This window comes from Lampetra planeri, chromosome 24, assembly GCF_965212315.1.
Source record: "Lampetra planeri chromosome 24, kcLamPlan1.2.h2, whole genome shotgun sequence".
NCBI classification, from domain to species: Eukaryota; Metazoa; Chordata; class Hyperoartia; order Petromyzontiformes; family Petromyzontidae; genus Lampetra; species Lampetra planeri.
This window is the reverse complement of record NC_136130.1, coordinates 10,197,868-10,224,794: the sequence shown is the minus strand read 5'-3', so window position 1 is coordinate 10,224,794 and position 26,927 is coordinate 10,197,868. Positions and strand designations below refer to the sequence as shown.

Sequence of the window (26,927 nt, the reverse complement as noted above, 5' to 3'; positions counted from 1 at the left end):
CTCTTACCTCATAGCTCTGTATCCCAGGTATTCAAAACTTGTATGAAGATGAATTCATTTGTGATATCACTGTTACCACACTCACATTAATTTTAAAACTTCAGAGCAGTGACATCATTCGAGTGCTAAGGCTTGACAGGCACATTAAAGCCCTTATTGCTATTAACAAAACATCAAACTTGTGTTGGGCAGCCCAGGACACAAATTCTAGGTTTGTTAGGTATATAACATTAACATAAGATTAATCCTCATGAAGACAAAGACCCCCCGTATAGCTTTAACAGACTGTTGGGGCAAGTGCGGTTAGCGAGCACCTTTGAAGGCCGGCATGTTGCTGGTAGTGGCCAGCAACATGGCCGGCAGCCTTTGTCTACCCATTGGCGATGTTTACACACCACACCAGGTACTCATTTGAAGCTCAGCCGACCGAGGATCACCATAGAACACAAACCGAGCCCTTGCTCTTATCACCGCCCTGTATGTTCAAAGGTGGAATTGGGGTAGGTCCCCCCGTGCTTGTAATGTGAACAAGCAACAGGATTCCTGAGCGTGTTTTTCTCACAGGGTCACCCTCGTTTCAACTGCAGGGCAGTCTGTTGTCAATGGCGCCACCTGCTGACATCAACACAGGCCGGAGGAAGGGGGGGCGGCACCTGCTTGAAGAAGTTGGTGACGGTGAGGGTGGCCGGGCGGAAATTGGCGAGGCTGCACGGCTCGTCGCCGCCGCTCGCCACGCGCTCCAGGGACCGCTTGCCCGACGTGTTGGAGTTGCGCCGCTCGGCCCAGCTGGAGAGCTTGCGCTCTGCACACGCAGGCAGGGGAGGCCATGTGGAGAAACCGGCAGATGGCGCGCAACCGGAATCAGGGGACGCGTTGGGAGCAGTTGCAATAGTGGTGGCAAGAGTGGTGGTGCAAGTGGTATTGAATGTAGTTTAAGTGGTCAGAGGTTGTAGTGGTGGTATTGGCTGTAGTAGTGAAGATAGTGGTAGTATTGGTTGTAGACGCAGTCGCTGAAGTGGGAGAGGTGGTGCTGGAGATAGTCGTGATGAGGGCGGCGGTATTATCGGCTGTGGTAGGAGAGGAGAGGTGGCGATGGTTGTAGCTTTCGTAGGGTTCGTGGTGCCATTGGTTGTAGTGGATGAGGTAGTGATTGCGGTGGGAGTGGTAAGGATGGCGGTGTTGTTGGCTGTAGTGACAGTGTTATAGTTGGTGCTGTTGGTGGCGGTAGTGGTCCTTCTGGTGGTGCTGACCGAGGATGGGGTTGTCGGGGTCAGCCGCTTCGCGCTCCAGGCTGCCGGCGCTGTTCACTATGTTCATGAGGTGGATGGCCGTCCACGCAAACGGCATGCGGTACTTGCCCAGGCGCTGGCAGAATAACTCGGCGCCAGAGCGCAACTTTTCCAACTTCTCCTTGTTCTGTTCCAGCAGAACATCAGCATCAGCGGAAGAGCAATGGATTCAGCGTTCACGTTACGCCCTCCGTCAGTACCGGGCCCCGCTCTGGCTGAAAAGCTAATGATCCAATCAGCGGGGACAGAATTCTGCAAGCTGCAACTGTATGAATCCCGGTCCCAAATGCACACGTGAAATACATAATGAATAGCATCATCAACAACTTTCACAATCACTTAACAAAACCAGATGCACACACTCACAGTTAACGGTCTAAAAAAAATCCTCAAACAGCAGGAACGGTTGGTTAGGGGAGGATAGACATGGCGGGGAGGTGGCAGCGAGAGAGCCGGGAGTCACACCTTGGCCGTGTCTGCCTCCTTCATCACCATGTAAGGGTCTGCGCACTCCCCAATGTCTCCCTGCTGAAGGACCTTCTCCAGCTGCATGGGTGGACACCACATGTGCACAGCACACAAACACACTGTGCTTTACATTGACTATTTATTTTACAAATCAAAATTGTATTGCACTGCATACAAATACAAGACATTTATGCAAACTCGTCTGTGACGCATAGTCTATGAATGTTTAAATCACGTGCGTCGCCACTCCAGCAACCGATCCTATTTCCGACCATCTTCACCACACTGACGGGCACGGTGAAATGTGGTCAAACGTCCAACTATGATCGGCATGGAATGGGGAACCCTTCATCAAGCAGTGGAATGACAAACGCTGCCTTTTTTATTATTAAATATTTACCCAGGAAAGCATCACTCAATCTCCAGACTGTTTTGTCAAGAGGATCCAACAATGGGATGTTTGACCATTAACGAATGCTGGGCGGGCGGAAGGAAATTGCGGTATCCGGAGGAAACACATGCGTAAGAGAGGTTACAAATTCAAACCACCGCGCACATGGAATTCAAGAATCCAACGCTGTTCAGTGATCTCCTGGCCACATCGCAGCCCATGCCCACAACACCTATTAAGCCGTGGCAGTCTCCCATCCAAACACCAAACAGGCTTAAACCTTCTTCTTGGTTCTTTCGGTAAAGTCACGTAGAAGGGAAGTAATAAAATAATAAAAATAAAACATAATAAAATAATTCTCACGACGTTTCGACCACAACGCAAGCAGCCGTCCTCAGGTGAAGAACAGGTCTGTCGGAAAGACAGTGTCTGAATGAACACCACCAGGCTTGGAAGCGTATATGTAAGCTGGGTTGGAGGGGGAAGAGCGCCTTGACAAAGGAATTTGCATATCAAGAGGAATTTAGCATATTTATGGTAAATGCAGATATGGGATTAGTCACTACTTGTGAAATACGTAGGAGGTGGGCAGGGGGTTTTCAAAGTCATAATATGCCGGTGCATTAAACCTCCTTAGCTTCCGCAATTTGACTGGACTGGGCACATTCAGCAGGGCGAATAGCTCATAGTCATTCGACGGCACGCAACGCGGAGATTGCTCGGGTGTCGGGGAGAGCGCGGGGGCCCGCGTGGCACCTTAATGACGAGGAAGACGTCCTGCGACGGGTAGGTGACGGAGAAGATGGCAGAGCGCGCCAGTGAAGAGATGGACGTGTTGGGCACGTGTGGGCGCAGCATGGCCTTGAGCTGGTCCGTATTGAGGTCAAAGTAGAAGTTCTCCGAGATCTGGGGAAATTGATGAGCGTACAGCCATCTCATTACTAAAAACTATTAAAATAAACAATTTTTCATTTTACCAGGTAAGGCTCACTGAGCTATGTAGCTCTTTTTCTAAACGACCTGGCCACAAATGATAGCTCAACAAAGTGGATTATCATGTGGACTTTTATAGCAGCCAAATAATCTAAACATTAGTTCCATAGTGGGCAGTAAACACGTGGTGATAGGTCAATTAATTGATACAAAAATGTATTCTTACACTCATGATACATGCAGTTGAGAATCGATTGTTTGTAAGTTATACAAATTACTTCATACGGATATGTTACATTTCTTCCATTGGAGCGAACGACACCTTATACAAGACAGACTATTTAAATGAGATGGACAGCAGCAACGATACAGAACAGTACACACAGTTATAAACTCCGCGGTAAAGAAGGGGAATTATTATTTCTATAACAAGAGGCGATTAATTTTGACAATTGGGTGGGGTGGAGGATGAATCGCGAAGACTGGTAGACAGCTCCCTCTAGCGGCTGCTGGATTTACTCCATCCCCGTGCAGCTCAAGGGCCTTCCTAATCAGTGCTAGCAGCAGCTTCTGTGGCGCTACCGCGAGGCGGCGGGCAGCCTGTCGTGACGAGGTGCCTCTGCTCAGTGCATTTGGAACTTGCCTTCTTCTTTTCTTTCACGTCGTACAGCGCCAGCGACGCAAACACGGGCTCGATCTCGATCTCAAACCTACACAAATGTAACGTGTTCTCCGTGTTATCTTGCTTAAATGTTGAGCAAAAACAGAAATCGGACTCTCCAGATAACACATTCACATGCACGCATACAACAATATATTTTTTTGTTTTTATCAGGTAAGGCCCACTGAGCTATTTAGCTCTTTTTCAGTAGCGACCTGGCCACAAATAATAGCTCAACGAAGTGGCTTATCACGTGGAAATGTATAGCAGCCAAATACTATAAACGCATGTTGATTCTAAATGTGGAGGGAAAAACTGGAGGACTTGGAAAAAAATCCACACGACCACAGGAGAACATGCAAAAAGTCAGGCTTGGGAACAAACCCACGACCTCTTGTCTACCGTTCAAGGCAGAAACATTTCGCCGCTGAGGCGCCCTACAACTAACATACAAATCACATTTGAACTTTACTTATAACCAGGTGGGAGCACATTGATGCAAATCGTTACTTTGAAAAGGAGACCCAAGGTCAAATGAACAAACGTGCAAAACGAAACAAGAGTACACAAAAACCAACACCACAATTTTCGTGAAAATGAATATCTATCACATCCGTTAATAGTACCGAGCAAAGGTTTGGTGCTTGATATACAACACCAGCTCGAAAGAAAAAACTCGCAAACGCGGCCGAAAGCGACGGTGTAAATGTGCCGTACTTGAGCGATAAACACTTGACCAGCAGCCGCTGACCAAAGTGTTCCTTGGGCACCTCTGGCACAGTCCTCCTCTCCATGATCTCATCCTGAATAAGTAATATTTAAAAACACTTTTTTTAAAAACACGCTTTAATGAAATCTACCGTACGAGTAATGGCAGAACTCCACGACTCCAGGAAGTGGCCCGGAGGCTTGCCACAACGTAAGGGCCCGTGGTGATTTACAGCCAGCGTGACTTGAGCGTGGACAATTAGACCCATGCAGAAACATAACATGTAAAAAAGATGGTTTAATTATTAATTAATTAATGATAGAATATAGTATTGTCATCAGTATGACATAAGTATACCAAGTTTGCAGTCGATACCATATTGGGAAGTGGGTTAAAATTGAGTTACAAAATTTGAGGATACGACAATGACAACAACGACGACAACAACAGAGTGAGTTTAAATAAAAGCGTGTAAAAATCATCAATACCCTCCACGTCGCCATTAATTAAAGCAATCTCGCGAGAAATCCTTTGCATGATGCTCTACTCTTAGGCAGCCGGGTGGCTCAGGTGTTACACCACTGAGCCGGCACTGCTGAGATCATGTGTTCGAACCGAGGTAGCCACCTTTGATTAAACTGGTTTCTCAAGTGAAGAGTTGATGATTTCAGTGCCATCATCAGTGACAACACGAACAAAAATCATGGCATTTAATTTGTTTGTTTTTCGTTTGAATACAATCTAGCTCTGAAAAGTAAAAAAATAAGACCGTTATTCATGAACATGAAGTTCAAAAGAAATGTTGTGAAATATATTTACGTGGATCATTATCTAGCAGACACAGCTATTATGCACCGCTTTGTAAGAGCTCTACTATAGTTATGAATGGCCACATCATCTCCGAACATTACACCGATAACACCGTTTGTATAAAATGTAGCAAAAGATCAAATAAAACAATTACACAACAATTTCATCAAGAATCCCGTTGGCTTCCCTAAAATCCTCCACGGTTCCTCCACGCTGGCTGCCTCCACTAACGCGCCTTCCAAAAGGCATTCCATGTGGCCAAGCGCAAGCACCGATCCGTCGCTCCATTTCCGCGGCGGACGCGCTCTCGGGCGTGCGGCCTCCTCACCTCATCCGCGGCCGGGTAGAGCACGAAGAGTTCGCGCTGGCGGGAGGCCTTGCGCAGCTCGCCGTTGCCGCGGTCGAGCTGGTCGAGCGGCGTGCGCTCCAGCAGCCCAGGCAGGCGCGAGTCCGGCTGCGAGTTCTTCAGGTCGAAGATGCTGGAGGCCCAGCTCCCGCGCGGAGTGTCCTCCAGCGAGTTGGCCGACACCGAGCACCGCCGCGTGTCCTCCTGCTGCCACGCATCGTCATCATTTTTATTATGCAAAATCAATCCACTACTGGAGGCCTCCCCTCAGCTGCCACCATCTCTCATGGTCCTGCGATGTATGATTCCACCCAGCACCAATACACAAAACGCCGTCTCCATAGTTGACGGTCACTTGTGGCTGCCACTCCGACGTTAAGTCTCCATCAATGGCTGGCATCCCTTTTAGCGATGTGATGTGCATAAGCCCACTTACTTTTATTAACAGTGAATATTACATCTAATTACGTATGTTCTCTAATCTATGTGTTCCTCTTTCTGTCTCTCAATGTAATTCGCAATCATGCACCTCTACATGCTCCTTTGCACGCTTTATATATTTTTTGTCAACGTCCATGTCATACGCACCGATTAATATATGCCACCCACAACCAATAAAAACCCACAGAGTTACGATTACACACTCTGCTATGTTGAACCAAGTACATCAGAATAACCAGACCCTACAAAAGATGATGAGCCTAACAACCTAAAACGCCTTAAATACAAATAAAGAACGTTCCAATGGCATGATCCAACGAATAACTCGCGCCAAACACGGGAATGTAAATTCCCTGAAACAGGGCAGCCGCCACATCAGTGCACATGGCGAACCCACCTCTAACCCTGACCCCCACTCACCGGTTCATCCGGCATGCTGCTGCGGTCACTCTGGTTTTCGTCCGACTCGAACACCTGCCTCGGCAGCCCCTTCTGCCGCTCCTTCTGCCGCTCCACATGGTTGGGGTTGAAGCCCGTGCCGTGCTTGTGGTACCTGTGCACAGGAGATGATGTCTCTTGTTATCATGGTAACCTCGCACGTCTTATTGCCAAGGCTGTGCTGTCCTTCACAGCTGATGGGAAAATAAAATCCCAAGTTAAAGAGCAAGAAGCAAATACATTTTGTGCAACCGAGTGCGTTGCAAGATAGCAGCAGCGTACTTTCGGTTGACGATAGCCCAGTTGTCCGTGTACGATCGTACACAGTCTCGCACCTGTGGGTCCACCTCCCTGAAAAAAAAAACATTTGCATGAAAGAATTCATAATAAAAACACTTTTTTTCTTTGCACAATGGGTAGTTTGGGTTTTTTTGTTGGTTTTGTTTCTCAGTCAGCACATTATCAGGCGATGATATGTTGGTGAGCTTGTCACTCCAGTGGCTCATCAAGACAGGAAATAATAGGAGAGGCACAGAGCAGATGCCCCAGTGATAACAGCCCAACAAAAAATATATATAGACTACAAACACAGACACCATAGATGATGCACACAAAGGCTGGAGCCTGGTTAAATATAGCCCTGACAGCTAAACTGTATTTGCATACATTTGTCCATGCATGGCACACAAAGGCCCCACAGATTTACCCAAGAATAGTGACATTATTTGGGTCATGCACATTTTTACAAATGTGACGCGTGCATGAGAATCTGCGCAAGAAATCACTGGTAAACCCAGGAGAGCCTCAAGGCTAATTTTGGAAACAGGTGTCCACTCTCGTAAACGAGTGAGTGCAGCGCTAGCTACAGATTCCCCTTGCACAAGACGCTTGCGCCCATGCCGCCCGTCGCCCGAGAGGCAATGCCCATGTACAACATACGCATCCTCAGGCACAGAGGGCTGCAGCGTGCGGCACTCGCGCGGCACGAACGTGACCTCCACGTCGTCGCCGGGAAACTCGAAGAGTTCGCGCAGCGCATCAGAGTCGCCCGGCGGAGGGTGCGTCATCAGGTAGTCCTCAAAGTCCACGGGCTCCACCACCTCCGTGAGTGGGATCTGCAGAAGGAGAGCAAAGCGCACGCATGGGTACGAGTATAATGTGCACGAAAGCACACGTGTTGCGTCAGTGTACCTTTGCCACGTGTGGCGAGTCAAGGATTCGCCATAGAATCAGTCAGAATCTTTATTTATCCTGGAGAAATCCGATGAGCTATGAAGCTATTTTTCAGAGATGTCCAGGAGGGGTGGTTCAGAAAGTTACAATACAAAAATACTATCGGAGTGCAATGTACAGAAAGGGAAAGAAAATCAAGAAAATAAATACGTAAAAGATACATAAATATATATCAAGATGCAACCCAATTTTCTTTTAAATGCCTTACCTTGATGAAGATTGCTTGTGTTGCGATCAAAACGTCGTGATTTGTTTTATTTAATTTATTTCTACCTACGTGACTTTACCGAAAGAACCAAAGAGTATGGATTCCTGCAGTCACGAAAGCTTAAAATCAAGACGCAATAATTTGTTGATCAAATGCAATTATGACACTCATGTGCGTGAGAACTGATGTTTTCAACTGGTGTGGCCTGTAATACGCTGTATCCACGAGAGGTCCTACATTCAATACGATACAACGCAATGTGAATTCACATAACCTCTCAATGCAACAACATCACAAGGCTTCTGTGCAGAAACACTGGGCACATTTATTTGCACATAAGAGTAAGGTCTTAAGAATATGGTTTAATCAAGGCTGGCCGACTCAGGATTGTCAGTAGTGTCAGAGCATTGTACTTTCACTTGGGTATTAGTTTCTCAAACCACCCAGTCACCCCATTTGAGAAAAATGTTAAATAATTCCGCCTCCTTGCCTTTCAATTAATTGTACTTTGAGGTTACGATTTGATTCAAGACTAAATCATTTTTCATAACACCGTGTAGTGGATGGATGAGGTCGTGTGAACCTTTTATTACGTAAAATATGAACAATAGGAGTTTCCAACATGAGGAAAGAAAACAAGTTGTACACACACTTTGGCAACAGCACTTAACTTCCCCCGCACTCAAGAAAAAAACACATAGCTGCAAAAACATTTAAAAAACACAACGGGCTAACACGGCTTCAACACCTTCAGGACTGGGCCCCACCGAAACGAAGTACTTCTCTCAGTCCCACTCAACACAACACGTTACATTACCTTGCCGCCTCCCATCTTGAGAACCAAAACGCAGTTAACATCGTGAACAGACTTGAGGCATCTCCGAACACAGCTGCTGCGTTGGTCGGTGATGCTGCAGAAGCTCTTCAGGACGGGTCTGTCCCGATCGTCGGCGTCCGACACAACAACCAGCGGAACACGCCAGGCACCGCGTGCACCCAGGGCGGACATGATCACGGTGCTGGCGGTCACAGCCGCCACCCGCTGGCACGATCTCCGAGCGACAGCACGAGCGTCCGAGCGTGCTTCAAACAAACGCCGTGGATTGTCTTGTTTCAACGCGGAAAGAACGGGTCGGTCAGTCCGCAGCGAGATGCTACCAATAGCGTTAGCAGCTCACTCGCATCTGTCTGCACCCCTGTGCTGCGCTTCAAGGCTGGGGGGGACTGGCTTTTTTTTTCACAGACCACCGAACGCCTGGCCATCTGTTTTTTGCATTTTCTTGTGGAAAAACAAGCATGGCCAGCTGCGGTGAGACTGCTCCTAATCTCCGCTGCCTTTGCACTAACAAATGATTAGCCGGTGGTTGTTTTAAATCTGATTCAAGCCACGTAATCCTTGAGCGCCCAGCTCTGCGCGAGTGTAGTGCTCTACAAAGTGAGGAATCTGGTGGAAAGTTCTGTGGCGAGTCGCTCTGCCACTCGAAATACTAGCACCATGAATGGTCGCAGCTTGTTCTAAATGTAAATACACTGCATCACTATGACATTATAAAACACACCCATTAATTCAACAGTCATCGCTACAGCATGCCAACTGCATGAATGCATAATAATTAAGTGAGCCCCCTCCTTTTTGAGTAAAACCGTTTCATGACTTCACTCTGGTGATCAGTCCCCAATTAGTAGCTTGCACAAGTAACCAGATATGTGAAAGCTGCCACCAGCATCCAAAACGCTGGATTTGTTTAAGCTTTTAAAGGGATACTCTGCCCCATCGGGAACATAAAATACCTGGAGCTGAAACAGTTTCTGTGCTCAGCACAAAACGTTAAACTCAACCCCACCGGGTTTACTATGCCCACCGACAGGGACCTAATCAACCAGCCAGGGTCAACAGGCCGCCAAGCGGCGGAAAACAACTTGAATTGTTGATCTGCATTTTATTTCCAGAATCTCAAAGTACCTTACACAATAAAATTTGAGGAAAAAAACATAATACAGAAAAAAATAGGAAAAGTAGAACACAATAAGAAAAAGCACCCGAAGATCTCACGGATAACCAACTGTGGTGTTGGAGCCACCGGGCCGCATGCCACCGAGTTTGGCCACAGGTGGTTGTCACGGGTGGTCACCGAATGATGTTGGAACGTCAAGGTGCCTCGCTCTTGAATTGTACTTGCCGACAAGACCAGAGGACAAGCACACTGCACCAGGGCTGGAGGTACCAGAATCAGAACGCGGTCTTTCTAGCAAAAGCCTGGAACTATTTGCGAGTTCCCCGGAGGTGTGGTTAACATCACTGGCAAGAGCTGCAGCTGTTCCAACTTCAATCCAAACAATCCAGGGATGCCGAGTCATGCAATTTATCAATCTATAATAAGTGTCAATTTATTTATCCAAGCAATTCTGTCAGTCTCAAGATTCTTCTTTAGGAGGGTCTTATATGGGATGTTGGGCACATTCCTTTTTAAAACTGTACAGAGGTATTCATGAACTCACTTTCCCATCCTGCCAATTCAAGTCCAGTTGGTGGGAATTTTGCAAATCTACATTTTCCCTCAACCCTAGGCTCCAAAGTGCTGGATTAGTGGCAGACACCATCGGGTGTTTAGCATTCATGAAACTAGAAGGATCTCATCCCCATGTAAGTATAAACACAGTGCTTCACGTAAGTTTAATAAAACCGCATATACTCCATCCTCACCACAGCTCATCCCAAACGGGTTCATTTAAGAACCTCAAATTAGTTATCATCCAATTCGATTCATATATTATCCGGATTGGTAAGCACATTTCTTACCACGCAAAATAATGAACCATGGAACTGGAGAGATAAAATTGGCTCATGTGAAGGACCAAAATGTATTGCTGTATTTCAAGGCCGTGAGAGATGGCAATGCTTTGGGGAGACCTTCATCCAACAGTGGAGAGGTCACAGCTGATGATGAAGATGATAACAATTGACCAAATCCTGAGTGGAGATGAGTGACATACACAAGACAGCTGGAACATGAGAGGCTTTCCTTCGGATCAGAGCAAAGCAACTTTGCAAAACAAATAGTTCACCCTTCCCTCCATGGACACGAAGGGCAGCGCTTGTACAAAGAGCAGTTTCGCGTTGGCGCGGCGATCGGAGTCGGGTGGAAGATGCTCACCGTCTGAGGGGCCCCGCCACCCGGGAGAGGCTTGGAGAGGTGCGCTGAGCCACCATACTGGGAGAACAGCTGCTTGCGGACCTCCGCGGCCACAGTCCTGCAACACCGCGCCACGGACGGTCCCGTCAGCGCAGTACAAATCTCCGCAGCACGTGCCGCGCATTGGGGCAAATCAGATCATCAGTACATTTGGTGTCTGCGCCATTCTTAAAGCACAAGGCTATCACAAAGGCAATATTTTTCACGGCCTTTTATCATCTGCAGTATTTTCCAAGTAGGGAGTGATGTTTACGTGTCGCTTTACCCAATTATGTTCTGACGATTAATCTTGTAAATTGTCAACTTTGGACCGTGACAGGCATACAACTTCTCTTTTAAAGCATGGCGTCTGGACACAACAAGCTACCAATGTCTTCTGTAAACCTAAGTTTGTCACGGGTACATGCATGTGTGCAGCCCTTTGTCAGTGGTAGAGCGTGGTGAGCATGGGGCCTTATGCAAGGAATAAAATGTTGCCCCAGGTCCAATTTCTTCCCACTTCATAGCCCGGCATCCTAGCCCTCCGGCCTGTGAGCCCTGGTATGGTTGCACTGCTTGCACACTCGAAAGCTTTTCCACTGCCTTTGCCAATCCACTGCTGGATGTATTTTTTTTACCATGCTGGTCACTGTGGGTTTGGCGAAGGTGGGGAGGGCAGAACCGGTTAAATGCCACTCGCCCTGTTTGCTCTAGCTGAGAATCAAACTTGGGTCGCTGGTTTCATAGTGCAGCACGTTAACCACTGGATCACCACTCCACCTCTATGGAATAATGGACTGAAAATAATAATACATCCTCATTTATGATTTTACACATGTACTGAGCATAATAATTTGTTTAATCGAGTAATTTAATTGTTAAATATGTAATTCCACTCAAGCCACATAAATAAGACTCGTTACCAAAAGTCTGACCTGCTTTTAATTGCTTTAAAAATATTCATATTCAGTTGCATGAAATTCCAATATCAGGTGTTCAATACACATCATATCATGTTCATCAAAACAAAAACTGCTACCATGTTAACCCGCCCAAGGTTTCCATGCCAGCATTCATTGCTGGCTTATGGGTATTCATTTACAAAGCCGATCATGTTGCTTGCTTCATATTAAGTCTGATGAGAACAGTGGGAACCTGACGGGATCGGTGGGGAAAAGGTGGAAAATGAGTGCAGATTTGGATTGGTAGGCAGTGTTAGATCTGCTCACCACAGTTCACCGTGTGGTTTTGTCAGATGTATAGACCATTTTCTGTTGACCCCATGGGACTTTCACTCCACCGTGCCCCCAGCCTTAATTTGACCTCACCATAAATGCCAACAGCCACTTTGAGGAGTCCTCTCCACCTGGGTACTGTAACAGGGACTAACCCAGGGTTTCTGACCCTCCCCTGTGCAGCGAGAAGCAGATAAGCCCATGACTAGGCTATCCTAACTTTATTTAAATCGCGAGTACGTTATTCAAACTGCATGCAAAATCTGTTTCTTAAGTCTGAACTGGCATATCCAGAATACTAAGCTACCCATATCCTTAAAAATGGCCTAAACACCGACCCATAACATGAACCTTCAGACCCACTTACCATTTACCATACCAATTTATGCAAGTCCTATTCCTACCCCGAGAAATATGTTAACCTCACATTTACCCCTTAGACTAAAGTTTAAATATCCCATTCTTGACACCAATCATACCCCTTCCCCTATTACACAGTACAAGCAGGGCTTGATACTGACTGACCAGGCCGCTCTAAAAGGATACTCAAAGGACCTCTCTGTGAGATTATAGTAACTAATGTTGATTACATTACAGTCAACTTTATACAATGCTTAGAGTGCTGTAGCGTGAAGTTCCCTATCGGCCCTACGCCCCACACAAAGCCACACCGACCAGCGTGGTGAAGTATGGTCAAACAGACCCCAACGTTTGACCTTCATGCAGCAGTGGATTGGCAAAAAGCTGTCCAACATCAATTTGCTTATTGTAAAGAGCACAGCGGCGAATAGCAAAGCAGAGTAGTAATAGAGCAGCGATTAAATCAAAACCACAATGCGTCAACCATCCAACCACTTCCCCTCCTGTGGCAAGAGGCGGCGGGCACTGCACCCACGATCTCCTAACCCCAATGTCTCTCCATCGTAACCACCAGAACCATCAGAACAATCACAGCCAGTGACAATCAGCTTCATAACCACCATCATCATCATCGCCACAACCATGTCCAGCGTCATTCCCACCAGCAGCACCATCATCAATCACGTTCAGCATTGTCGTTAGCAGTCATCATCTTCACCAGTGCAAGCAATCACAACATTACATCTTGATTACAATCACATTACATCTTGATTACAATCACAACATCCACCACCGTTAGGAAGGGTCCTGAGCCACCGAAACGAACACAACCACCATCCCAACACCACCCATCACCAACCACAATCGTAACAGTCATCATCACCACCACTACTAGCAACAACCACTGTCATCGTCACCACCACCACCACAACCAACACCACCACAACCAACACCACCAATCATCGCCCTCACCACCACCACCTCAGGGAGGATCCTGACAGCCACCGAACGAACACAACCACCATCCCAACAGCACCAATCACCAACCACTATCGTAACAGTCATCACCACCACTACTACTAGCAACAACCACTGTCATCGTCAACACCACCACAACTAACACCACCAATCATCGCCCTCACCACCACCACCTCAGGAAGGGTCCTGACAGCCACGAAACGAACACAACCACCATCCCAACACCACCCATCACCACCACCAGCAACAACCACTGTCATCGTCAGAACCACCACAACCAACACCAACAATCATCGCCCTCACCACCACCACCAATCATCATTGTCCACAAATCCCTGCCGCCTCCATCCCCCGGGGGTCGACATCCATCACCAGGGGCGGCTCCCCCCCACCCACCACACACACACAAACATCGCGGCCACGGAGAGAGGAACGAGACGAGAGGCGGCCGTGAAACGTCGCGCGTGGTGGTTGTTTTTCATTGTTTTCCCCCTCAGGTGACGACCACAGAATGTGGACGCCTCGGACGCCCGTCGACCCTCACCGATTGATCTTCTGCGCGAAGGCGCGGCGCTCCGCTCCGGAGGCCATTGACGATGAAGTCGTCCCGGCTGCGGGACCCGGGTCCGCGGTCACGGGAACCGGTTCCCACTGTCTAGCCCCCCCCCTCACCCCGTCTACCCCCCACCCCTCACCCTATCCATGCCACTCTCAACCCCCCCACCTCACCCCCCCCTCACCCCATCCCCCTCCCTCATCCACCCCCCACCTCACCCCATCCACCCCTATCCATCATCCACCCCCCCCACCTCACCCCCCCATCTCACCCCCACCTCACTCCACCCCCCCTCATCCACTCCTCCACCTCACCCACCCCTCACCCCCCATCCACCCACATCCATCATCCACCTCACCTCCCCACCTCACCCCCCACCTCACCCCATCCACCCCCCCTCATCCACCCCCCCACCTCGCCCCCCACCTCACCCCATCCACCCCCCTCACCCCCCTCGCCCCATCTCCCCCTCACCCCCCCCATCCACCCCCCCACCTCACCCCCCACCTCACCCCATCCACCCCCCCTCACCCACCCCCCACCTCAACCCCCCCCCACCTCACCCCCACCTCACCCCATTCACCCCCCTCGCCCCATCACCCCCTCACCCCCCCCATCCACCATCCACCTCACCCCCCACCTCATCCCCCCCCCCACCTCACCCCCCTCCACCTCACCCCCCCCCCCACCTCACCCCATCTACCCCCCCTCGCCCCTCACCCCCCACAGTCTGTCAAGGCTATGTGGGGGGGGGGGATCTTTGTCCTTGTCAGTCGCCAGCCCTGCTGTGTCTGTGTTGTCTACCAGTCGGGAACGGTGGCGCAGCGGTTAGCGCAGTGGTTAACGCGCCACGCCACGAACCGGACGACCCGAGTTAGATCGCCGCTCACGACCACCAATAGTGACAGTGAATATTTGACCCGTTGCTGGACCTCCCCTAGGTCGACTCAGCCTTTTAAATAAGTACCCTGGTGCGGTGTGTAAAACATCAGCGCCGGGGAGACAAAGGCGGCCGGGCGTGGTGTTCTTTTAACAGCACTTGCTCCAACAGTCTGTTAAAGGCTATACGGGGGATCTTTGTCTTTGTGTCTATCAGCTATCAGCTCGCGATTGGGGAAGGAGAGAGTCCAGACCTCTTAGCCAGCTGGAGTGTTAAAAACATGCTTAATGGGTTTTGGTTTTCACAAAGTTGCTGGGCACAGTGCCCAAAAATCTCAACAAGTCAGACGGTCAGCAACAAACGGCACCATCAACGTTCTAATAAATAAGAGTTAAACGCGTATCTGGGGTTCTAGATTTGAAGCTTTCGTGACTGCAAGTATTCATATTCTAAGGTTTTCGGTAAAGTCACGTAGGTAAAAAATTAAAATTAATAAAAGTAAAATAAAATAAAAATCACGACGTTTCGGGCGCAACACAAGCGTCCGTCATCAGGTGGGACAACCACAGCAAGAAACAATTGCTGAAGTGGGGCGAAAGGGCTGGCGTGACAAGAGGCTATACAACTTCAAATCAAGATTGGTCAGTGTCTGGTAGACCCGGTCATGAACATGAGTGAACGAATCAATGACTGCATTTCACAGGAACGGTAACATGGCAATAGCGATATGAGAGTGATAAGAGGGTGAGTGAGTGGCTGGAGTGAATTGGCGAGTTCTGGGTTTTCAGTCCAACTTGGATCAAGCTTGTCTGCGTGCTCGCCTGTCCTTCAATAGAGAGAGAGAGACAAAGTATACACAGAAAGACGGATTCTCCACACCCTGAGCCGTCTTAATGTCTTCACTTTGCAGAGATAAAGCTTCATTGTCACGGGGAGACACAGAGAGAGAGACAAAGGAGACGGAGCAAACACGAAGTTAAACGAGACCAGCGCACGCAGAAAGAGAGACATTCACACAGATGCGAGAGACACGGAAATAGACACCGGACAGAGAGCCTCACCCGTGTGACATCACCCCACTCTGTCTCTCTGGCTTGGACTTGGGACAGAGACACCCCGAGCGTGAGAGAAGTGGAACCCCAGAGGCTGCTGCCATAAATACGACAGAGTGGGGCTCTGTGCAGACGTAGCGAGAAAGAGTCACAGAGGGAGACACAGAGATCATGCAAGGGAAGACGGTTCGTCACTGGGAAATCCATAGTGTGTCCATATGGGGCCGTCCATAAATGACGTCACGCACCTAGGGGGGGTCAGACATTTGTGACGATGTGTGACGAGGGGGGGGGGGGTGAGAAATGTGACGTCACATCAAAATGCGCAACTTTAAATAAATATAGACAACACGTTATACTTGATTAAATAGACTTTTTTAATAAATGTTTTCTCCTACAACATCAGAGTGCAGCGGCACATTAAATACGCACTACAATGACAATAGTTTAATAGTTTAAAGCGATTTGAAGCATGTTTTATTTTGGGGGGGGGGGGGCAGAGCTTTGTGACGTCATATTTGAGGGGGGTTTGACTTTTTGTGACGCCGTGTGACGAGTGGGTGGGGGGGTCAAAAATCGTCCAAAAACGCGTGACGTCATTTATGGACGGCCCCTATGTAGTTTAAGAGGTCGCGGCTGACGTTGGCTTTGACAAGAGCTGCTCTTGTAATTTTAAGGAAGGCGGAGGTAGTCAACCATTACAATGCATGCCGTCAGAACAATGGGAAATATTCAATTCCAGTTTGACTCAGCGTGAGTCAAATTGCAGTAATTAACAGCAGCGCCACGCGGTGGCATTGTCGGTCAACTTGAAAGATGAGCTCGCAAAGGCTTCCTTTGCCCGAGACACACCTGCATTGACGTACATACAGTATGTTGAACTTCTTTCGCACCGTACCTAGCCAGTTGTGTTGTGTCGTTTGCTTAACGATGTAAGACTCACTGGTCAGCTGAGATGCAATGCTAAATGGATTGGCAAGTGGGCTGTGCACAATGTTACATTGCGCGTATGAAATTTCGATTTAAAGCTTTCGTGGCTGCAGGGATTCATATTCTTGGTTCTTTCGGTAAAGTCACGTAGAAGGGAAATAATAAAATTATAATAAAACATAATAAAATAAAATTCTCACGACGTTTCGGCCAAAACGCAAGGCTGCTTGCGTTGTGGCCGAAACATCGTGAGAATAAAATTTTATTACTTTTTATTTGTATTCTTTTATTATTTCCCTTACCGAAAGAACCAAGAATATTGCACGTTTCATTAATTTAATACATTGCAAGTAAACAAGACTATGCGGCGTGTTTTTAACGCACACCTGTGTTGTGCACAGTTATCGCGTGTGTTCTTTTTCATTCTAAAAATAACCAAGGGAAGCGAAAATATTTCAAAAATGTTTCAAAAACAAAAATGCTAAATACAGTACAGTAATACATTTCCTTTGGCGTAACGTCGGCTCGGGCAGATTATAGTAAAATTATGAAACATTAAACAGATATAGGATGACTATTGTGCAAGTATGTAAATATAGAAGCATTAGCAGTCTAAAAGTAATCTGCCCGAGCCGACGTTAGGCCACAGGGAATTCATACAGTGTACACTGTAATTACATCGATGTATATTATCGATGTATATTATTTTGTGCAATACGCTATTTTAGATTTCTCACGTGACCTAATTGTTTTGTCCTGATATCTACTCGCCTCGCTGTTGTCACTGTTGGTGTACTCTGGGCAACTCTTTCAGATTCGCCTCTCCTGGTCCCTTGGGTGTGTCACCTGCTTGAACACGCCGCAATGTTTACCGGCACGCCGCACTTGAACTTGACACATCAGCCGACAACGTGCACGGAGATTGTGCACGTGGGAGGGGGGCGGGGCTTGTGTGTAGAGGGGCGGGGCTTTATGCAAGAGGGCGGGGCTTGAGGTCATTGGGGGCGTGGCTTGTGGTCACTGGGGGCGTGGCTTGTGTTCACTGGAGGCGGGGCTTGTGTTCACTGGGGGCGGGGCTTGTGTTTACTGGGCGGGGCTTGAGTTCACCAGACGCGGGGCATTGTGTAAAGAGGCGGGGCTTGAGTTAATAAGGGCGGGGCTTGTGTGTGACGGGGGCGGGGCTTGTGTAAAGAGGCGGGCTTGAGTTAATAAGGGCGGGGCTTGTGTGACGAAGGCGGGGTTTGTATGTGGCGGGGGCGGGGCTTGTGTGGAGGAAGCGGGGCTTGTCTGTGGCGGGGGCGGGGCTTGTGTGTGGCGGGGGCGGAGCCGTGAACATGGCGGAGACCGGTCTACCAGAGGCGCTGCTCGCGCGGCTTGAAGCCATTGACGGCTTTGACAGCGGCGATGTGGCCGCGCAGCTCGGCGTGGACCACCAGATGGTTGTGGGCGCCGTCAAGAGCCTGAAGTCGCAGGGAGACGTGAGTTCGACAAGTTTTTGTTTTGACATGAAGACGACCACACAACACGCGCGGAGCGGCATAGACCGCCACCTAACCGTTTAAGATTTCCCAGTCCGGATGGGCGGCCGCTCGATACGATTGGCGGGTTTCTAGGTCACGTGCGCGTTCTGGCCCAATGGTGCGGCAGAGTCGCGACGGCTGTGGCCAATGGGCGTGGTCCGACGCCTCGGCCCCTATGCTTGAGCGCGCTGGGAAATGCAACGCGATCCACGTGTGTGTGATGATGATGATGATGGGGGGGAACGTCCCTGGCCCGCAGTTCACGCCGCGCGTGGTTAACGACGGCGGCGCCACGGGGAGTCGTGGTCTCCTGCTCTAATTCGTACACCAACTAGCCCCGGCGGTGAGCCTCTCTCACCCGGGACGAGTGCTCTACTAAGTGGAGGGAGAATAGGCCACGTGTTGAAACGAGGGCCCCACATTCTAGATTTGAAGCTTTCGTGACTGCAAGGATTCATACTCTTAGGTTTTTTCGGTAAAGTCACGTAAAATAAAAAATAAAGTCACGTAGGTAAAAAATAATAAATAAAAATAATTGAAATAAAATTATATATTTTTATTTTTTACCTACGTGACTTTACCAACCTAAGAGTATAGGGCTCCACGTGTTGTGACGAGGGCCCCACGTGTTGTAACGAGAGCCCTACGTGTCGTAATGCGGCGCAATTTGCGGCGACGTCACCGGAGAGCGAGCGTGGCGCGCCGGTTTTAAAATCCCATTGACCACATCACAGTTACAACACCGCAGCACGAACAGCACTTCTCTTCTTTTTAACTCGCTGCCTGATCGATATACACGTTTAGTTTTGTGTAAATGAGCGAGCTTATTCTTGGATCTTTCGGTAAAGTCACGTAGAAGGGAAATGATAAAATATTTAAAATAAAACTTAATACAATTCTCAAGAACAGGGCTGTCGGAAAGACAGCGTCCTAATGAACAGCAATGTTTTTAAATATTTTATTATTTCCCTTCCACGTGAATTTACCGAAAGATCCAATAATTTGTATCCCTGCAGTCACGAAAGCTTTAACTCGAAAAATGACCGAGCTGTTTAGTTCTACCCCACTCGTTTAAGAGTCTCTACTTGTGTCAATCCACTAGGATTAGGGCCACGGCATGCGGTCGCCTTGTAGGGGGGCTCCTTCATGTTGACCATACTTCACCGCGCTGGTCATTGGCGGTGCAAAGGAGGCGGAATTAGTGCTGACATTGTAACGAAGCGGGAACGGAGATGATCACAATCGGGTCGGTAGAAACCGAAAGCATCGTCCAGCAGTGAATAGGGAATGGTTTAAAAACCCTCACGTGTATGGCTACGTGAAGTGTATCATGTAATCACACACTTATTAAACAAGGTTATTATATAATTCCCCGCACCTACGATTAGCACAGTTGGATACGTACGATGCAAAATAAGTTTAACATACTACTATTGTTTACGTTTAATAAAGACTTAATCAGCTTCGATTTTTTTTAAAGACTTTATTTTGCTATACAAGGATATTTGAGACACTTGGAAATTATCCACATATCCCTTGTCTTTATTACAACTAAAGACGTTTGTCTAATTTGAGTTCTCGCCTGATTATAGATTACATTTTGGGCTTTTTGTGGTTGTGTAAAGTCTCAACTCAGCATGTGGAGTATTCCATACGAAGCTTGAATTGTATATAATTCATTTTTAATTACGTTCACTGAAATGGCGTGCGGGAACTTTACACGTGGCTTTTGTACATTAAGGGGGGATGCTAGGAATTGTCTTGGCAGGCAAAGGGCAATCGACTTGGAAGGTCTAATCAGAACATGGAGGGAAAGCGTTTGACATAATGGGAAAGAGGGGGAGGTCGCGATTGGTTGGATATTTGTGTGGGATGGAAGAGAGTAGGTTCATGAGAAGGGCATTAGAGTGGCATCTCGTGGTCAGTCACCAGGATGAAGACCTATCTCCAGATGGTGGAATACTTTAAGGGCAGTCATTGAAGAAATTTACTGAAAAAACAAAGCTGAAAGTCTTTGAATGATTTCATACATTCATCACATTTGGAGGTTGTTTGTTGAATTGTGGGATCTGGTAGAGAAGACAGCAACGGTATTATTATTTGAGTTGTACGCCTTTTGGCGTCATCTGGTCCAACACCAATGGAGACTAGGCTCTAAGGAAAGCTGTCTCGGGTGTTGACCAATCAACTTCAAGGACAGTGCATATCATTACCATTATCAGAGTTGTTTCTTTTTGTTTGCATTTTGATTGCTTGTGTTGCGGTTATTACAAACATGATGCCTTGTATAAAGGTGTCAGTTTTGTACCAGTTTAAAAAGTAAAAAGCTACTACTACGGTATTATGGGTTTTGTGGCATCATTGACATTTCCTGTAATCTCGGTCGTAAACCTAACCAGCTGGCCCTGGGGTTCACCCGACACGACCCCTCCTCGCGTGCACGTCGGCCACGAAGGGTTACCTCGTCTCATCCCATCGGAGTCTCCGTTGACTCGAGCGGCATCCCTTTCAGGTCATCCAAGTGGAGAATCGCTCGGCGACCAAGTGGGAGCTGATGGAGGAGGGCAGGGAGGTGGTGGAACACGGCAGCCACGAGGCACGCGTCTTCCACGCTGTGCCCCCGGGGGGCATCCTGCAGAGCGAGCTCGTGGTGAGAGACGACATGCGGCGGGCTCATCCCATCGGCGATTGAATAAATCGCCACCATTCGGGGTTTACTAATGTAGTCGAATCTTTTTTTTGGCTGAAGTTTTTGCCGTCTTGCCTGTTATTGGTTTGCGTTCTGTCTCGTTTATTATACGGGTTGGTTGGTACCCGCCGTTAGCTAAAAATGTACAAATAATTGCAATATAATTTTTTGTAAGCTGTATGTATACGGTTCGAGATTAATCTCTGAGTCAATGCATCTTTGCGTACGTATTGAGAGCGGTCCGTTTGGAGATTAATTTCAGCCACATCACTCACCATATTTACGAGGTTTGTAACGATTCATCCATTAACATACATTCTTATACTCGCAATATGTGCATAGAATTGTGATGTTAATCTTATACTCATAGTTGAACAAGACAGCAAGCAACACGGATAACACCAATGGAATATTACAAATAAGACACAGGAATCTATTCAATAAGTATGACAATTGAATCATAAGAGGTGGTGAATAATACGTTTAATATCCATTGATGCAGCATGGTGCGTAGATGCTACTGCCGCATAAAGTAAGCATTGCGTGAGTGAAATTGTGTGTGTGAGTTATAGAGTGGTAGTGTGGCGGTTAGTGAGCTGCACTACGAACCCGGCGACCCGAGTTCGATTCCCGATCACGGCCAACATCAGTGATGATTATCTGAACTGGTCATGGGCCTCCCCTAGGTCGACTCAGCCACAAATGAGTACCTGGTGCGGTGTGTAAACATCATCACTAGCGAGACAAAGGCGACCAGGCATGGTGCCGACCACCCACCCCCTGTATGCTGTTCCAGCCTTCATATGTGCTCGCTAACAGCACTTGTCCCAACAGTTTGTTCAGGCTGTACAGGGGATATTTGTCTTATAGACACATCTGTGTGCTCTACACAGACAAGCGGTGAGCTAAAGTGTGTTTTGAGTTTTGTCAGCTGTGACGTTTTGCGAAAATTTGTTGAGAATTCTTGCTGTTATTGTTGCAGAAACTGCCCAATGGGAAAGTTGGTTTCAGCAAGGCCATGTCCAGCAAGTGGCTACGCATGGACAAGTCTGCGGAGAATGGGCCTCGGGTCTTCCGCAGCGTACGTCGAACCTACAGCGCCGTGGGCCATACACGACCACCCGCAGCTTCATATCACACGGCCCGTGCCCCCTTGACCCCACGACCCCTACCACTTCGAAACAGCCTGAAAACTTTACATTCATCTCACTGCAAGCATCTTGGCCAAACTTATCGGGCACTAGAGGGGAATATTTGTTTTCACTGGCAACGGCACTGCGGTTTTAATTTTAGCGTGCTCAAGTCACTTCTGCCAGTGTACGTATGTTGAACTTCCTTTGCACCGTACGTAATAAGAGGTGCAATGACCTCTTGCAGTTATGGAAGTGATTGAGGTGTGTGCTAAAGGTATCTGAAAGTCCTATTTGACCCTCGGTGATGAAAATGATTTCCACCCCTTCTCTACTCTGAATAGATGTTATAATAGTTTCATTGGAGGGGGGGGGGAGGTGTCATAACATACCTGGTCTTGCATCAGGAAGACCAATTGACATCTGGCACGGATATTTACAAGGGGTTTGGAGTAAACGTCTGTAGATCAAACTAATGTGCGTAGATAGAGAGTCAATGTTTTATGGTATCGTGTTAGTCACAATGTTTTGTAAATGGTGTAAATATGAAACATTGGTTTGTAGCATTGGCATCGCATATATCGGTATCAACTAAAACTTTTACGTAAAATATAAGAGACGATGAAATAAGAACCGTGCTTGCCTTGTCTTGTGACCTCATCAGGGAGCCGGCTTCAGATGTATTTTATTTTCATATTTTGCTGCCTTTATTGTTCCTGCAGACACTTTTTTTTTGTTCACAAACAGCCGTGCACCATCATTCCTTTACATTACAATGACTAACGCATTGCCTGTGTGCAAATCTATGTTTTGTATTACACAAGTGTGTGTTTTATGTTATGGGTTCATGGCACCCCTGCAGCCACGAGAGAGGCGACTACATTTGCCACATTTTTTAAAATGTAGATTTGTGAACTTGAAAAATAATGCGCGATATAAGCTAACGGTGCAAAACGACGTCCGATTCAGCGTAATGTCAAAGATAAATGATGGATTGTTAGATTGAACCACTACGCTGAATTGTAACAGTTCATCAAATTCCAGGCAGGTGAATAGTAAATTGTTCCACCCCTGGTGGAAAGTGCTGTACACGCAAGGTTGCGGTGCCCTTGCACCTCCGCTGAGATGTAGCGGTGCAGGATCCACGAACCTATGGTGTCGGCTGCAGGTGGAGGAGATCCGGGACCTGGTGCGGGAAAAACTGCAGCTGGTCAAGGACGGGAAGGTGGACAGTTTGGACGACAAGGAGAGAAATGAGCTGAAGAAACGAAAGCTGCTTACGGAAGTGTGAGTGTTGCTCAGATGGGTTTATTTTGTATAACCGATTAGTTTGTGAACAACCCGAAAGCACAACGGAGAGCCAATATTATATTTCGATTTAAAGCTTTTGTGACTGCAGGGATTCATCTTCTTGGTTTTTTCGGTAAAGTCACATAGAAGGGAAATAATAAAATAATAAAAATAAAACATAATAAAATAATTCTCACGACGTTTCGGTATGCATTGCCCAAGCATTATAATTTCAGGCTTCAAGGTGTATGCAGTAATTATTTATGTCGAAAATAATGTTTAGTTTTACATTGGGTCGGTTGTGCATATTGATTCTCACAATCACTGAGGAACCAGTTTAACACGTAGGCTTTCGCGACCAATATCCATAATAGAGGGGTTTTTTTGGGTTAGATCGCGTAAATATTTCGTTGTCTTTGAGCTGTACGCCTTTTGGCGTCCTCTGGTCGAGCACCAATTGGGTTGAGGCTCAAAAGAAAGCCGTCTCTTGGTGTGGACCAATCAGTTTCAAGGACAATGCATATATTATCATAGTGTGTTTTTGTTTGCATTTCGACTGCAAGTATTGTGGTTAATGCAGACATGAATCCTTCAGTTTCAGTTTTGTTGCCAGAAAAAAGGGGAAAAACCTGTATTATTATTATTATTTCATGTGTCGTTAAAACCTGCCACCACCAGACACAGCCAACTGGTAAGGGTTGTCACGTAAACAGAACGTGGCCAATTCGTCACTGAGGAACCGCAGACAAAATGGAAGGCAGCCAGCTGATGTGCCACCAACGATTACCAATCTCTGTGGTCCTCTATATATGAAGATGTTTTCAGCCAACTAATGAGCACATGTGAGAGGGAACGAGAGCACCTGGATGAAACCTAAGTGTGCGAGGGCTAACACTGCCCCACACAGAAGGGAGAGAAGATGATATTTTAGTACAAGACTCTTGAGTCTCAAGACTTTTGTTCAAGAGGGTCCTGCATTGAGATTGTTGACCAATTCCTTTTCAAACAATACCCAGAGAAAATCTCTGCATGCTTGAGATTAACATTCATGTACAATGGCATCTTGACACCTCCCAGGCCAGTGGGTTTGGGAGTTGATTTGCTTCACTAAAATAGTCACATGTAATCATCCACTCATTACATGCCACTGCAATCATTTGAAAGTAAATTAATACAATTATGGAAATGTTTTTGTCAGTGGTCCTGTTTAATTGCACTGCACTTAGCAGATGTGTTGCAAGTGTGCATAAACTGTAATGCAAGTAACATGCAGTAGATGGCAGTGGCAGCCTTATCTTGTTCGGGTGCAGTTTTTAATGAGGCTGCATAATTTTACTTGTTTTTAACACGAGAGGGCACCGTCAGACTTCTCACTTTCGATCTTCTATGAAAACCTTACCGCAGACACCTGACGCACAAGTTGAAAATCAGAGACTCTCTTTCCTGCGTGCGACTGTGGCTACGAACCACAAACCATGGACCATATAACTCCACACTGCCCAAAATATAAACTTGAAGGTGGTGGGTGTACCTGCAGTTCACCAACTCTCCGACAAAGCGCTTACGAGTGAATCACTCATCATAGGCCATGTTAGAGAAGAGAAGCAGACACTCGAGGGTGCCCGTGGCCGATCGTACATTGACAACGCGGATCATGGCAGTTTGCACTTCACATTTGAGCGGTGAGTGGATGAAACTCTTGGTGCGCTGTTGTACGATTGCGCCAGCGCGATCGCTTTACGGTGCGTCCCGTGTGCCGCAGGGTGGTCAAAACCTACTGGGTGAGCAAGGGCCCCGCGTTCAGCACCTCCATCATCAAGCAGGAGACCGACCTCACCCCCGAGATGATCGCCAGGTGAGCCCCAGAGCATTAGCCGTGGCTCCACGGTGCGACGCGCACCCTATGTTATGCGCGCTGCCTTTCTCATACGAGCCTTAGTTCCAAATAATATCCTTTATTTTAGTATGAGCAATGCATCCATTTGGCTGTCATTAACCGACTGGGAGGGAATTGTTTGTAACGTATGCGATATTGCAAATACCATTCCATGTACGAAAGTGCATTTTCCATGTAACATTCCTTACCCACGTCTCGCAAGATTTCGGCTGGGCGTTGCTCTAACTACAAAGCACCCCTCCTACAATCCAGCAATCTAGCCACCGCCGCTGGAGCCTACACACCCACGACAGAGAGGCTGAAACGACAGAGGCTGAAGCGCAGTGTGGGACCCACGCCATTAGACAACCACTTACAGAACAGAGCAGTGAGTGGGTGGGCGGGCAGGAAAACCAAACAAGGAAACGCACAGAGATAACAAAGAAAAACAACACATGCTGACGTTATGCACGAGGAAGTGGGGCTTTTTTGGGGAAGACTGCTTTTGCGGCAAAGATTAGCGCAGAAACCCTTGCACCCATCGTCAAGTTTGTGTTGATGAAGCTGTTTCTCGTGGGCTTTACCCCTGCTGATGGCCCAGACATAGTCATTGTCGCACTTTGTTCAGACTTGATGCCTCTGTTGTTTACATAACGTGGCCTTGCCACTGATACCTATTAAATATGGCTGCATATTATCCCCCCACCTCTGGCAATTCTAGTCTCTTATATTTACAATCTATATAGAATTTAGATTCGATTAATTCCTGCAATTCACGGCAGCGGTTCTATTCCAGAATGAATTAATTTTTATTTCGCTTTGTTTACTGTTTTCTTTGTGTCGTTACTCCTCTCCCTCTGTGTCTTTGGGATACTTTTGTCCACTGGATTTTTCCGAATTGTGACGGCATACAATTGGCATGAGTTTAACAACATCGATACTTGTGCACGAATATTTGATGCGTCCTTTTGGGAGGTTCGTAAATCATGCCCAAAGAATGGGTCCTATTTGGCCGGGGAAAGTGTTCAGTTTGTTAAACAGGGTTGGTGGGGTATAATTTTCCCTGCATCTTTGCTTGTTTGCTTTTCATTTTCCGCACGAAACCTCTCATTAGTGGCGTGAGGCTTCGCCCACCTGACGCCTGGGGCATGTGAACCCCTCCACACGCAACCTCTCGCGTCTCTCTGAAGCGTACGCTTCATGCCACGTTCACCGATCGTGTATGCCAGTTTAAAAAAAAACGTATTGCATACAAATAATTAATGGTACACCCTTGTGAAAAGTAAAGGGAAGCCGCAGTGCAATTGTGGCCATGCAACTCAGACAATGGA

General features: G+C 47.4%; 2 protein-coding genes across 19 annotated transcripts in view; one reads left to right on the top strand and one right to left on the bottom strand.

Moving 5' to 3' along the window:
* LOC144726760 (dedicator of cytokinesis protein 7-like) overlaps nucleotides 1-14,312 on the bottom strand; it is a 72,309-nt gene extending 57,997 nt beyond the window's left edge. For 5 of the 17 annotated variants that reach the window (XR_013587334.1, XM_078605631.1, XM_078605632.1 and 2 more), the window contains exons 1-12: nucleotides 14,218-14,312; nucleotides 11,083-11,179; nucleotides 7,426-7,601; nucleotides 6,769-6,837; nucleotides 6,469-6,601; nucleotides 5,590-5,814; nucleotides 4,460-4,545; nucleotides 3,725-3,791; nucleotides 2,905-3,054; nucleotides 1,755-1,835; nucleotides 1,251-1,416; nucleotides 654-802 (exon numbers count right to left, since the gene is read on the bottom strand). Coding sequence is in view for 16 of the 17 variants with exons in the window: in XM_078605631.1 (XP_078461757.1) it covers nucleotides 654-802; nucleotides 1,251-1,416; nucleotides 1,755-1,835; nucleotides 2,905-3,054; nucleotides 3,725-3,791; nucleotides 4,460-4,545; nucleotides 5,590-5,814; nucleotides 6,469-6,601; nucleotides 6,769-6,837; nucleotides 7,426-7,601; nucleotides 11,083-11,179; nucleotides 14,218-14,264 (1,446 nt within the window). In the remaining variant the exon portion in view is untranslated. Of the gene's footprint in view, nucleotides 1-653; nucleotides 803-1,250; nucleotides 1,417-1,754; nucleotides 1,836-2,904; nucleotides 3,055-3,724; nucleotides 3,792-4,459; nucleotides 4,546-5,589; nucleotides 5,815-6,468; nucleotides 6,602-6,768; nucleotides 6,838-7,425; nucleotides 7,602-8,744; nucleotides 9,728-11,082; nucleotides 11,180-14,217 lie in introns of those variants that run through there. The other 12 variants (XM_078605644.1, XM_078605647.1, XM_078605646.1 and 9 more) reach the window with 8 other exon arrangements.
* A 4,089-nt stretch (nucleotides 14,313-18,401) lies between these two features.
* The window catches only part of FARSA (phenylalanyl-tRNA synthetase subunit alpha), a 55,058-nt gene continuing 46,532 nt past the window's right edge, over nucleotides 18,402-26,927 (top strand). Inside the window, exons 1-5 of one of the 2 annotated variants that reach the window (XM_078605627.1) lie at nucleotides 18,402-18,569; nucleotides 21,124-21,261; nucleotides 22,283-22,381; nucleotides 23,599-23,717; nucleotides 25,483-25,575. In XM_078605627.1, coding sequence (XP_078461753.1) covers nucleotides 18,426-18,569; nucleotides 21,124-21,261; nucleotides 22,283-22,381; nucleotides 23,599-23,717; nucleotides 25,483-25,575 — 593 coding nt within the window. In that variant the 5' untranslated portion in view covers nucleotides 18,402-18,425. Of the gene's footprint in view, nucleotides 18,570-18,895; nucleotides 18,955-21,123; nucleotides 21,262-22,282; nucleotides 22,382-23,598; nucleotides 23,718-25,482; nucleotides 25,576-26,927 lie in introns of those variants that run through there. The other variant, XM_078605628.1, reaches the window with a different exon arrangement.